Source organism: Netta rufina, assembly GCF_964035555.1.
Source record: "Netta rufina genome assembly, chromosome: 8".
Taxonomy (NCBI): domain Eukaryota; kingdom Metazoa; phylum Chordata; class Aves; order Anseriformes; family Anatidae; genus Netta; species Netta rufina.
In genome coordinates this window covers 6903646-6918101 of record NC_140131.1, presented here as the reverse complement: position 1 = coordinate 6918101, position 14456 = coordinate 6903646, and the positions used below count along the sequence as shown (strand labels likewise).

At 37.8% G+C, this 14456-nt stretch overlaps 1 protein-coding gene across 1 annotated transcript in view; it reads right to left on the bottom strand.

Moving 5' to 3' along the window:
• Window positions 1–3526: 3526 nt before the first annotated feature.
• The window catches only part of FAF1 (Fas associated factor 1), a 158226-nt gene continuing 147296 nt past the window's right edge, over window positions 3527–14456 (bottom strand). Inside the window, exon 19 of the mRNA XM_084290700.1 lies at window positions 3527–5769. Coding sequence (XP_084146826.1) covers window positions 5686–5769 — 84 coding nt within the window. The 3' untranslated portion in view covers window positions 3527–5685. The remainder of the gene's footprint in view (window positions 5770–14456) is intronic.

Genomic DNA, 14456 nt, shown 5'->3' with positions numbered 1-14456 from the left:
AATGAAAAACATACAGTACTTTACTTTAAAAAATCACCACATTTAATTTGTCAGTAGAAAATAAAACTGTGTGAAGAGGAAGATACCAAAGGGAAATTAAATCACATTTGAAAGAATAAGCTCGTCTTCAAACCTGTTTGAAGATACTGGCTTAGATCCTCAGCGTACACATATATCTTATTTTAAAAAGCCTCCGGAAGGCCCACCAGAAGTACCTGAGCCACAGCAGCCAGCACATTGAAGGATGCACTGAAAGATAGACTCATGCGAGGAGAACAGAACATGACCGTCAACTTTTGGAAGATGTAAAAGCAAAACTAAACAACCTGCACACCTTGAGGAACAATTGCCAAAGGTGCAAAAGATAATTAAAATTATGAGAAACAGGAAGCCTGCCAGAAAGATAATTGGACTCACATATTTTCAGGGTGTAAAAGGAGTACTTAACGAAAGTAGGGCAATTGCAGGTGAGCTAAGCCAGTCATTTGCAGCAATGTTTACTGCAGTGGAAACATCTTTTCTTGAGAGAAAAGGGAGCGTTACTCAGAGGCGGGTAGCTGGAAGCGGTAACCAAGAGTTCATAGTGAGAAAGGTTATCAGCAGCATCCCTGTGGGTCTCTGTGGGAACCTGTGCTGTTTGGGGTGCTTGTCCAATACCTGGGAAATGCTCCCAGCAGTGAGGTGCTGCTGTTGATGAGGGTTCCTCACTCAGATGGCTGGATCAGAAGTGAATAGCAATGAACTGTGGAAGGCTGTCACAACACAAAGTTGGAAAAACAGTAAATCAAACTCATTGGTAGTAAGTACAAAATAACGATTGCCTTAACCAGCAGTTTTTCCAAGCACAGGAACTAATGAAGCCTACTCTTATAACCAGCAGTTGAATGACATTTTAATTAAATTATATTAAGGCTGCAGTGTGACTTCTATCTTTATATTACACATAAAAGAATACACAAAGAAAAACCCTGGCTAGGGTTCTCTGGTATCTATGAGGAATCAGATGCCATAGAAACTTTTTTCTGCAGGTAGGGCACTCAGGCTGCTCTCTCAAGTCTGCGATGACTGCTAAGCGTTAGATTCAGTGAGCCTTGCCCTCATGGGAGACACTCAGCATCTTCTTCCCGGCTTCCTACTTCTCAGCAGCTGGGCTGCCTACCTTCACAAAACACACCGAAACTTCAGGTGGCAAAACCTTTATACAACTTGTCTAATTTGCTTGAAATTCAAAAGTGAATGTTTATTTTAAAGGTAATAACAAGGAATCCTAGTAATATTTTGAGGTGCAGTAATCATGCAGCATACTTGCTTAAATGCTGTGTGTTTGGGACCCAGTCTAACTAACCTTGATTCTACAGGTGGGCCTCTCTCTTAAACCAGCTGTTACCACCTAAGGAAGAGATCTTGCAGTTGTCATGGCTATTCCTGTGAGGAGGCTCAGTAGTAATCAAGGGCAAATAGAATAAGGAATTACTGGAGAAGAAATTGAGAGGAAAAAGATGTCACGAGGACAGAGGACCCTGATGAGTCCTCTCTCTCCTGGAAGATGGCATGAAGTCTGTTCACGTGACGTTGGGCATATTAGAAATGGAAAGGGCAAAAGGGAAGGCAACAAAACCATTCAAATATACAAAATGGACTCATTTAAAGATACCCAGAGCTCCTCATATTTGGAGAGGAGACAACTACGAGGTTATGACAGAGGTCTTCAAAGCCATGGGTGGTGTTGAGGGAGTGAACATGAAGTGACTATTCACTGTTCCAGTGACTGCAATGAACAGTCCCTGGAAAGGGACAGGAGAGCTCATCCCAGGCAAGTGCCCTGCCACTTGTCTGAGAATTCATGCCCCTGCTCGCATGTTCCCTCTGAACAAGCTTAAATAATTCCATCCTTTGGCAGTCAAACAGTGCTGACGGCAGGGAGTGAGCACATGCTTAAAGCAGCCTGTACTACAGTGGTCTTGCAGAAGTCTTCTGAAATGTTGGAGACTCGGAATTGCTTCTCCTCAGGCCCGTGCCAGCCACAATGCGGGAAACCTTCCATGTGAAGTACAGCTCAGTTAAAAACCCCAGGGGAGACCCAGGCAAAGATGACCATCACTGATTTGAAATAAAGATGTATTAAAGAGGTATCATGTGCCTTGTCAGATGCTGGAAGAAAGGACGCGGTGCTTACCTTGACACAAGACCTCCAGGCTGTGGAGCACGAGTGGTGGGAGGCCCCCTGGGCTAGCACAGAGCCCAAAGCCTCAGCTCCAGCAAGGAACGGTGCCCACAAACCATCTCCATCCTGAGCCTTCCTATCAGCCAGCGCAACCAGCTCCTGGTTCCGCCTGGCAGGGACTCATCACGTGTATTCTGTGGGGGGGCTGCTCTGATTTGTTTGGAAACCTATTTAATTGTTGTTTGTTGTGGATCCCACTCTAAGGCACCTAAATCTTCCTGTGAATTGTTTAGGGAGTCTGGCCATGAGGCTCCGATAACAAAGTGCTTCAGTCCTTCTGGGAACCTGGGTCATGGTGATTTGATTTTTCCCCACATATGGAAGAGTGAAATCATATCACTTTTTAGTAGAAATATTACTGTAATTGAAAATTTATTTTAAATTTCTAACGTCACCAAGTACGTACAGTTCATGAAAGCCAAAGTCTTTTTCTGCTACATTAAAAAGAATAAACAAACCCCCAACACAGCTCCATTAGAAACCCCCCTCACTAAATTTAAGAGCGCGTATGCAGAGAACACAGAGCAAACGCCAGTGCTCTGCGCATTCTCCAATGAAGACTTAGAACAGCAATGTCTACAGGCAGGATGTTTCTTCCAAAGCCAGAGAGCCCCACCTTCACCACCATGCTCTGAAGGCCAATACCGAAAGCCAACACATCATACAGGATTCCTTCCGTTCGTTAACAGTAATTCCTAAGACTTAAAATTAATGCATTAATCACATTAATGATAATCCACTAATGTGAAGAACCTGGAGGTAAAAAAAAAAAAAAAAAAAAAAAAAAAAAAAAAAGGCAGAATCAGGCATATGCTCTGTAGCAAGTGTTGCAGATTTGGGGTAATAATAATTACAAAATTAGCCTGTAAAATGACAAGAGGATTAACCATGTCAGCAGAGTGAATACCACGGTTTAGGAGAGCAAAAAGCGATGGCACAGAACATTAACGTTTCCACACAGGGACTGGTTTGCACTGCAGGTGTAATTTGGAATGGTGACTAGATGGTTGCTTCTTGAAATCAGGCCCAAAGTATTTAAGGACCAAAACCATAAAAGCTTTATTTAAATTGAGTGATACACTTGTTGTGGCAGAATGATCCTTATATAGAGATCTTGGTATCTTTGTATCGGGGGCAGTAATGCCACCCCTTTGAACACTTCCACTTAATTCTCACCAGAACATTGTGATAATTACAGGATATTTTGCAATATGAACAAAATGGGGGAAAAGAGCCCTAAATCAGAATTTAGAACAGAAAGGCCAAACAAACCCTGGGAGCACTGACTTCAACAAGTTCAACAAATATTCAAGCCACATTTAATAACTTTATGAAACTAGTATCAAAGTAAAGAATATATAGTCAAAATACAGAAATAAAGTCGAGCGAGAGAAAACAGCCTGATGAGATCAAACAAAAGTTAAACAGAACAAGTTAATGTAACAAGTTCACTGAAAGGTTGCTTTGCTTGTGTAGCAGTTACAGCAACTCCTTTCCTCTACAGCCAGCTTAGAAGGAAGAGCTCATCTGAAAAAAAAAGATATGCGTCACTTTCAAATCCTGCTGTATGTGTTACTGTGATTGTTTGTAGAAACAGAGTCACCCCAATTTGCAACCTATGTTAATTTCGTATTTAATAAACATAGTAGATCTTTTTAATAAGAAAACAAAAGTTGAGAACGAAGCACCTGCATTCAGGTTTCCATTACGCATACATTTATCGTTCTATTGGCTATGAATTCTTTTATTTGTGAGCTGCAAATGATTAGGATTTGCTTACACTTCCAAGCCTTTTGTTTGTCATAGATACTTCACTTCTAAAAGTGTCTGATGTAGCACTCACTAATTACAGAATTACAAAAGGTAGAATAAGGCTTTCCCCTGCTCAGAAATTTGCATTTTTGGTAAAGGTAACAATATATCAGCTTCACTAACACCCTAATAATAGGCATACATTGAATTTTATATCACCATCCTTCCAAAGAAAAAAATAAAGACTAAAAGATGTGTGCAGTTGCTTCTTGCTTAGTAGAAAACTTTCAAATCAGAACTCATTTTGTTACGATAAGCACTGTGAATTACAACATATAAACATGTGGAAAACAATACGCCAGGCGCTACAAAGAAAGTTTGATTAGCAGATGACAATTCTGTAGTGCTATTGTGCACTATCCTGTAAGCCCAGGTTTAAAAAAAAAAGGAGAAGGGGGGGGGGGGGGGGCCAAAAAACCCTACCACTTTTGATGCAGGTTTGGCATGAAGTGTACTTTAGATCTTAGCCTCAGTATGCTTTTCTATGGTTGCGCTGTTTAAAGTACCAGATTTTTCCACATCAGATAGTAGGTAGTTGGTGCATACATTTCAGACAACAGAACTAGGATTTCTTTAATTTGAGACGGGATCAGTAATCTATTGTTAAAATGTCCGAAGTGTGCAATAATAAGGCAGATTTCTTATTACACCATCTTTTAAGATACTCATTGTTTGATGAAACAAACAAGGTGCTTTAAAACAGCAGAGTAATAGGATACAAACAAGTGCCAGAATGAAGGAAAACCGCTAAAATGGGAACTGCCATTTCTTTCACAATGAGAAATAAAGAACTTTTGTATCTGGTATTTGAAAGGTTTTTAACAGCTGATATTCAATATCAGCTGATTCCTGAAGTGTTGGCGAGATACCAGGTTTCTGGTACTGGCCATTTCTAATGTTATTTAAATATTCACATCATGCAATAAGCAGTTTCACACACTGCAATGTAATGGAAAATACTTCCTAAACTGAATCAGAACTGAGACCCAAAGCAGAACCAGTAAATAAATACCTTGCATATATGTCAAACTATATTCTTCAAACAAAACCTTACATCTTATCAAAGAAGTCAGAAAGTACTAACAAAAATTATATGCTTTCTACTATAATACTGTTAAATTTCCATGGCTGAGAATGTCCCGTTAATTTTTTCTGCCTTTTTAAATTAGGTGACAAAGTAGAAATTCAAACACAGAAATAAAATGCATATATATGAGAGCACTGGCTCGGCGAGATATCAAATATACAGCATTCTAGTGTCAAAAGTACAGGCAGAAATGTCCAAGATTTCTTGGTGAAAAAGGGGCATTTGAGGAGTAAAAATTCTACTTAACAATCACTCACATTTTAACAGTGCATTAATTATAACAAAAGCTGGATGATAAGTGAGCAACATAGTCATAACGTTCAGTGTTCATAGCAGAATTTTATCCTCTGCTCATTTAAATGAGGTTGGAAACATATACTCATGTATTTGAAACTTTAAGTAGCTATCTTTTTTTCAATTTTTTCAGGATTCTTGCGAGAGGCCAAGTTGTGACATTGAGTTGAGTTGGATGATAGTACAAGATGGCATTGATAGATGTGTTCCTCTCGATGCTGTGCCTCTGGCTTGTCAAAGGATGATTAGTCCTACAATCTTGTTTGATCTATTCTTTTGCCTCTAGGAAAAGGGTTTCTTGAGGATACAGTTTTACCTCCAGTAATGATTTATTTGGATCCAGCTGGGTCACCTGTAAAGATAAGAATGAAAATATAGGTGTAAGTAGACTTTTATGAACTGCTTATCTTCGTAGTGCAGATTTTCACTCAGAGAATTTTGAATCCCTCCAGTCAGTGATAGCGGAAATTGTCAGCATGAATTCCCAGAGAAGAAATGTGTTGCATTTGGTATTTTTCTGTTAATGTTATTAATATTATTTTGCATATTGTGTTTTAAGCAGAATCCATCACGTTAATTCCAAGAAGAGTTGTTTTTCTCCCACAAACCAACATGTGAATATATTTGTTTTTGGAAAGTTAAGGTCATTTGGAAGGTTAATTGCATCACAAACTGAGATGAAAAATCAAACCATAGTCCCAGGTAAGTATCCTAAAATTTCCATTGTTCACTTGAGTCTTGACTCCTTGGCAGATTTGTAAAGGTATGCAGGTAATCATTGTGCAGGCGGGCACACAGCAGAATTCCACTGAGAGTTAAATGTTGTGCGACTTGGAAAATACTAATACAGGCACTATTGGCACCATTAGTGGCAGAATTCCTCATAATTCGGATTGTAGCACCAAACCCTGCAAACTATTCATCACCCTTAACTAACTTTCACTTCAGGTACATGAGCAATTCCCAGTTTACAGTTAGAAAAATTTGTGTTGAGAATCCTATTTAGAAACTGGATTGCTGCCTATAGGAAAAGTCTCTTCTATGAAAAAAAATAATATATATATATATATATGTATTACATAATATGATTATTTATACATACAAAATAATGAAGACAAGTGTCTTCCTTGGATCCCTCAGACATTCATGTTTACATGTCAGCACTGTGACACCTTTCAGAAGATTAGTGCAGTGCTTCACGTAGAAAGCTGAACGTTGTTTCTTTCAATCTTACCATTTTCTGAAATACTTCGCTTTCATTGTTAAAGTTGTTTTCCTTAGTAACTCTGTTTTAATTTCCCTTGCTGTGTGAGCACACTAATTATCAGGAGCTTGTTTGTCAGTAATAGATTATTAGTCTCACGCTACGAGTATAAAAAACACAAATCCATACTGATAAGTATTTTTTCTGAAGTTAAATTTGTTTATACCTATGATCATATAATGCCATTGATTTCTAAAATTATTTTTTGGAACAAAAAATGTGTAAAGAGAACCAAACGTTATGAATTACAAAATGCTAAATGTATTTTTTTCTTAAAAGTATAACTTACTAAACCTGTCACCGATTACTGAAAACAGTACCACATCCCTTTCTCTTCTCCCTAGTTAAACCAGGCAAATTTAAAACATATTTCTATTTCCATTGTTTTATTGGATAATTCAAGATAACTCAATATTTAAACAAATATAAAGAGCTTATCGCTTCCTAAGTCCACTGAAATCAAAGTAGTTTCACCCCTCTGCAACAGAATTAAATAGTAATAATAGATGCATTACTTTGATTCCCAAAGCAGGAACATATTTTCTTATACTTCATGTACCGTGGTGAGCTATTGCTAAGTGGCTGAAGAGAAAAATAATTTGTAAAAACACCAGGCTCAATTTTAGATTCCTATTATCTACAGTCCAATTATGCATTCCTGCACAGATGCTGCTTAAATTATTGAAAGGTTATTATCTTAGAAAGCAAATCTGTTATGTAAAAAACAGCCAAAGTAGTGCATTTAAGTTTGTGATTACAGAAGTATGCTAATTAAGTATCTTGTTGCATTTTTTTATGTTTTAGTATTCTGCTACAGTCCATTGCACTTCAGCACAGGGAGGGAAGTAAACAGGGGTCTCTGCAATTCACAGCACATGAGGTACTGGGCACCTGAGAGAAGCAATTCTCATTCTCTTTTCAGTTAAAGCTATTATCTAATTAGACCTCTCTGATATTAAATCCTGCAATCTCTTTTTACAATAAAAGGAAAGGAGGAGAGAACCAAAATAAGTCTTCTCTACATTTGACATACACACACAGAAGTGAAAAGCAAATGTAGGCAATGAACACAAACTTCCAGACCGTAACCATATGTAAACCTACTGTTCACTTAAGCGTAGTTCAAGGTGCATACCCTAGTCTGAACTCTGAGCTTCACAAGCTTCAAGTACTTCAATAACAACGCATGATGTCCTTTCCTCGAAGTCTTTAAGCTTAGAAGGGTAGTTAAAAGCGTTGTGGAGTACCTGCAGCAAAAGGATTGTGCAGCTTTGCACCATAATTTCAGTGCGCTGCTTAATTCACTGAGGGACAGCAGAGTTTGCAAATGTTTACACCATTACCCAATTAACTAACAATATGGCTCCTGCATCTGTCAACAAACAAAGCTGTTGTTGCTTTGTTTTAGCTCCTTGGCATTTTCTGTTCATATGGGTCGCCATTGTACTTAATTATCACACCATAACCCTTCTGCAGCTTCTACTTTGTTATTTGTGGTTTGTAAATATGATGTTTACTACAAAGAATAGCAGCCTTTTATTAGCGAATCCACCTCCTACCAAAAGAAATGGTTTCTCATGTATATGTATGAAATATAAGACCTAAGATGCTTTGTAATTTACAGTATTTTTGAACAGACTTAGAAACCAAAGAATGATACAAAATAGAGATCAAAGGACCAGGGAAGAACTGTAACCCACAAAGGTGTGCCCAGTGTAGTGTCTTAATGAACTGTATTCACTTCAGGAAATTTGTGTGGGTTGTTTCACAAAGCAAAGTATTAAAGTATCTTTAAATTTGTCTACTTCATTGCATAAGCGTTAGGACAAATTCTGGAATCCATTTCGGTGCTGATGATGCTTTGCTCTGATGTCACTGCATGGTGCTCTTTCCTAAAGAGCCTTGCATGTTATATGTTACATTGCCCCAACCCCTCCACCTTTATAATTTAAAGATTTTTTTTTTTTTGCATATTATTGGCAGTTATGCAGGAAATCATTTAAGCATGTGTTTACGTATTGAATCAGGTTTGATCCTACTGAACTCACCCGTGGTGCTCAGCTACATGCTTTCTTGATTAAGGCTGCAAAATTCACCAAGTTAGGCATTTGTTAATCAACAGCCTAATGGTGCTCTGTATTTTCAGGTCCTACAATGTCTCTCTTCCTACCAGTCACACGCATTCTCAGAGCCTGCTCACACATCCCACGGTGATAACAGCTGGTGAGGTGAATGTATTTTAAAAACATATTTTGTGGCTTTGTTAATTTGAATGCTTTGTATTATATTTACATTATAATGAAATATAAAATAATAACCCTTCAAAAGGGACTCCAAGTTGTTCCACATTTACACAGTGTGGAGAATGAGGGAGGAAAGACACGATGTTCAGATGCTGATAGAGTATGATTTCAGTGACAACAAAATTGTTAAATATGCAAGCTCACAGGATTCTGTAGAATAACACATTTAGGGTTGTCCCAAAGCCAAAACTAACAGTATCTCCGGGCAAATGACTTTCTACACAAACTTTGACACACTCTTCAGGGAAGGACTTTCTAGCAAGGTGACCAGTGAGTGGTAACAGGCCCTTATTTCTGTCGGCATTTTATCTCGCCACTGAGCAATCACTTTCACTGAAATATGTTTCAGTTGGTTAAATGCTATTTTTCCTCCAACTGTATATACAGTTTTACAGGGCGTCTTGCTTTTTTGCAGCTAAGACTTAAACTTTTCATTTAAAGAGTTCCATTACATAACCTATGCTGGATTGGTGCACAGTAAGTGTATTATTGTAGCATGTATCTGTTTAAATGACTTCTGTGGTCATTATTCCAGCTAAGCACTAGCTTGTCGGTTTAAAGTACTCCTGCAGCACTTTGAAGTTTGCATGATTTACAGCTGCACAGAACCAAAAGACAGCACTATTACCTCTTGTATTTCTCTTGTAAGAATGTAGTAGATACTTACACTTGATTTTTCAACAAATTTCCCCCTTTTTTAAGGACCCAATAGTGAAAATTATTACTAGTTTAAACATGGTGAAAACTGTTACTAAACAACATTTTAATGCATCTTTGTAGAAACATCTTGTTCCTTCCAGAATCATTTTTGTATTATTTCTGTCTTCACCTTTGCTGACCTATCTGTTCTACTACACGCTCACATCCTGCGCAGCTGTACTTTTACCATTTCAAAGGTGTGGTTCCTTACCTTCCCAACTCTGCAGGGAGAAGATAAAGACAAGAAAAAATGGCTTAATGCCCAGGAAGGTCATTTAAAAATAAAGAATCAAATACACAATTATTATGACACTTACACAAGCAGTAAATATCACACCCTTCACCTTTCTCTCCACCCTAGGACAAGGATCTGATTCCTGAGTAGCACAGCCTCTATACCACTTACACACGCATGAATACATTTAATGAATCTAACGGACAAAGAGTTCTTTTACTCTGTTTCCTAATCCTCCTAAAGTATAAATGCAATAGAAATTACTTAAAGGCACACCTGGTAAAGCACCAGATCTGTTTAAAAAACTATATTTTCAGAATGACACAAACAAATACAGTGAACCCTTGTCACATATTGAAACATCTACGGGTTATAGGGATAATATGCCCAACTGGTGCCACAAACAAAAGTAGGGTTACTTCACAGAAATATATGCAATTAGATCTGGTTTAGTTGAATAAACTTCAAGATAATTTACATCTGAATTGAAGAAAGCCGTCACAAATAAGGAAAAATATGTCATAGTAAAAGACTTCAAGTCTCGTTCTAAGTACAAAGCTTTAAGCCTGATATGCCACACTCCTGATCCTATTTCACTGAAGAGAAAAACAGTATTTCAGATTCAGCATATTTAAAAAGTATATTTACTAAGCAAAGTAATGGATACTGATAAAACAGAGAACTGTGATGTTGTATCCTGTACTCTGAGCATGCTTTCCACTCTTAGAAAAGCCGTACAGAGACAACATTTATCTTTACATAGCAGAAATCATCAGCGACTTAACATAATTTATATAAGAAAATAATTTGCTGTGTAGATTCTAAGCAGTGAAGGCTTATATGATAAACCTGACTTGCATTACTTGTCTTTTCAGAAAGTAAATTAAGAAAAATAGCAACTGTGTTCTCCTTGGTTTTAAAAAGTAACAAGCATAATGACAGGGCAGTGTGAATAATAAGCCTGACATTGCTGTGTTTCTGTAGTGACTATTTGGTGCTTTTAAAAGTTCAACATTATGAATTCATGATTCTATGTAAAATTTGATTTTTTAATTGGGAAAACTAATTTTTATTTTGTTTGTAGAGCAAAGTTTAAGAGAACACAAACACAAATCATTATCACACCAAATAAAATCCTGGATGCTAATTATGTTTAAAAAATAACATGTTTTACAAAAATCGTATTGCTTTTTAACAGTTGAGAGTGTGAGAGATCTGTAACTACAGATGCTCTACCTTCCAATAAAAGCCATTACGAAATGCTGTCTACAGCAACCCCACCTGGGTAGCTGTAGTGTCTGTGCTGCTTAGTCCTAAGATCTGAAATCTTGCTCCGCGTTCAGTCCTTCCCCTTTTTGGCCTGGCCTGTCATGTCCAGAACACACCCGAGTACTAACCTGACTGAGCATCTATTTGTATTTATTTCTAAGAACTGCTCTCTATAAAAAATCACTACTAGAAGACTGCATCTTCCTGTAGCCGTATTTTCAGTGACAAAGTAACAAACATACATACAGGGCTTTTTCTTCTTGGCAGGAGAAGTGAAAACATCCAGGTATTTTAACTAATTACACTCTTTGAATAATACAGCTTTTGCTGATGCAGTGTTAGTGGCATGAAAATATCACCGAAATTGCCTTCTGCATGGAGGAAGAAGGTAGTGGTAGGGTCAGTGCCCGAGTCAGGCGAGCTGCCAGCAGGGCACAGCCCGTGCTGCTGTCCCCAGCCCCAACAATGCCGACACCAGCACCGCGGGGCTCCAGACTTTGAGGGAAGAGGAAGATGCTGTAAAGCTCTCCTCAGATTTTCTGTTTTCCTCCTTTCCTTCTGTTTGGTTTGAAATCGATGATCTGTTTAGTTTTGTTTTTTTTTTCTCAGAAGAAACGAGAAGCTGATGGAACCCCCTGGAACACCTCTCCCCCTGACAAAGGACCCACAGGCAGAGGAGCTCCATCACCTTCACACTATTTACTTTCAGTTTTCTTGCTGAGCAGAGGAAAGATTTAAATAGTGGCATTTACAGATCAGAGAATTTGTATGTTAACCATCCCTTCTGCTGTGCCAAGGAGCAAAACAGTCTGTTATTTGTGGGCACTGCTGCCAATGTGCTTTTATCAAACAATTCATGCATTTAATTATTTTAAAAACGTGCTAGCTCCAGAGATGACAGATCCTGGCCCCAGAAATACTGTAGCTTTCACTGTGGATATTGATGATGTGCTGAATAAAAGCAAGACAGCCACACCTCCTGGAAGTCTGAAAACATATAAATACATTTAGTGCCTCTAACGTACTGCAAGAACTTTGCTTTGCATATGTAGGTCCCAAAGGGAATGGATAGGAACACAGCCACTCACTGGAGAGCGATCCATGATTGCATTCATGTGCACGTAATTATAACTGCACGGAAAAACGATCCAAAAGGATTTTTATCAAGTTCAAAGGATTAAGATGTTCAGATACCACAATGATAACTACAGTATAACATTGTGATTGGTAGATGGGTAAATAGAATGAAAAGCGCGCCTAAGAGTGCTTTGGTGATTGAGTCTGATGTATTACTTATGCAATTACCAAAACAGCAGGAGATCATTAAATTTTCTGGTAACCAGACACAGCTTTCTTAGTATCATACTACTACAAAGGCTCTTTATTGGTATTTTATCATTACATATTCTTCCTAAAAGGGAAAAAAAGAAAACCACAAAATTGACATAAAGCATGAATTCTGGGAAAAAAAGTACAAAATGTCTTAGAGTTAGTTTATGCTGGATGATGCCATACCCAACAGCAAAGCTCTGCTGCTTAACTAAGGCATCTTCCTGTGAACAATAACATGCCTTCCCTGAAATAAATGTTTGTAAAATGGTGCAGTGCTGAATAAAAGAACACTTTTGGTCAGAGGGATGTGCTTGGGTGGAATATATTAATCACGTGGTTGGCATTAGTCACTGGGTTAACTAATGAGGATGACTCAACTAAGAGCTCACAAACAGCATTGAGTGTTGAGTGCTCTGTTGAATGCTAACTTCAGTGAGTCTTAAGTAAAGCAGCTCATCTGAAACACACCTATTTGCTGAAATTAGTTAAACATTCCCTGTATTCAAGTAGAGTTGTCATACAAGATCAGAAACTACGTTCACGTATAGAATGTAATTCTTTTTAGAGGGAACTTACATCTACGGGGTGAGGAAGGCATTTATTCCCTTCCATATCCTTTCAGTGACTTTATACAAGAAGGAATTTAATCTTTCTCTTTGTATATCAGTTAAGCAAACACCAGGTCTGAAGAGGCAGATCAAGTCTTCAAGTCTTTCTTTCTTGGAAGAAAATATTATGAAAAAAACCTTTCTGCAATACTTTTTTTTTTTTTTTTTTTTTTTTAACTACATACATAGAAATTGTATTTGCACAAAAGTGGACATTACATTTCAAGGACGAAAATATACTTTCTGATGTCCTACAAGCACTGCCATCAACTTCAGTGGGGCCAGAATATCAACTACTCTCTTTGTAGCTGCTGACCAAAACATGACACTACTTTGTGTGAGCAATAAACTTGTCAAAAGCAACAAAACCTAAGGGTTGCACTCTTCAGTGTTCTGCTTGCAATTATACGTGCTCCAGTCCTCTGGAATTCAAAATTAATCAGTCCAATTAATTGTTCTACTGTTACCAGTCAACAGAAGAACGATCAGAAATCATGCTCCTAGAAGAGGCATGGGAATATGCTAGTCTGGTATGGTCAGTTTACTTAGACAAATTCTCTGTGTCTTAACTAAACTAAACATAACTGCTGGAATAAATAAAATAACATATCCTGAAAGAGAGGAAAGGCAAGGGCGGGTAGTATTGACTTAATGACAGCTTCAGCCAACAAGAAGAGGGATGCTTACTTTTGTAAGTGGCTGTGACCTTCTGTAAACTAGATCATAGTTGATAATTACATGACACCATCAGGTGCATTGCCTTGAATAATTCCAAAGGATTGTGCAATTAAACAGATGGATACTATTTTGTGAAGTAGGAGATAGAAATACCAGTAACTTGAGATTACTGGATAAGTTTGGTGAATTATGTTAAACTTTCCCTGAACTTATAAAAACAGTATCCAAGTTTCTGAACTTATCAGAAAAATACTTTATTTTTCTGAAATCCTCCTTGGCCCTTGACAGCTGTTAAAGCTACTTTCCCAATTTATGTGAATGACTAGTTACTAATAATGTTATTGGGTACAGCTACGATAGTGCGTGAATCCTTTCTCAGAAGAACATCTTTCTTCCTTCTTTCCATCAAGATAATGATTAAGGAAAAGAACGTCAAAAGCCAGACACGGTCCTGAACATGTATTTCTTTCATAACCTATTCAGTGAGTTTGAATGCCACATTATGAGTTTAGATTATCTGAATGTATTATTTGCACGGGGTGAAATGCAGAAAAATCCTTACAAAGGCTAGAATGGACTGAGATGCACAGAATTGCTAACCTACACCTAACTCAGTCGTACAAGCATCATGACCATAACATTACAACACCA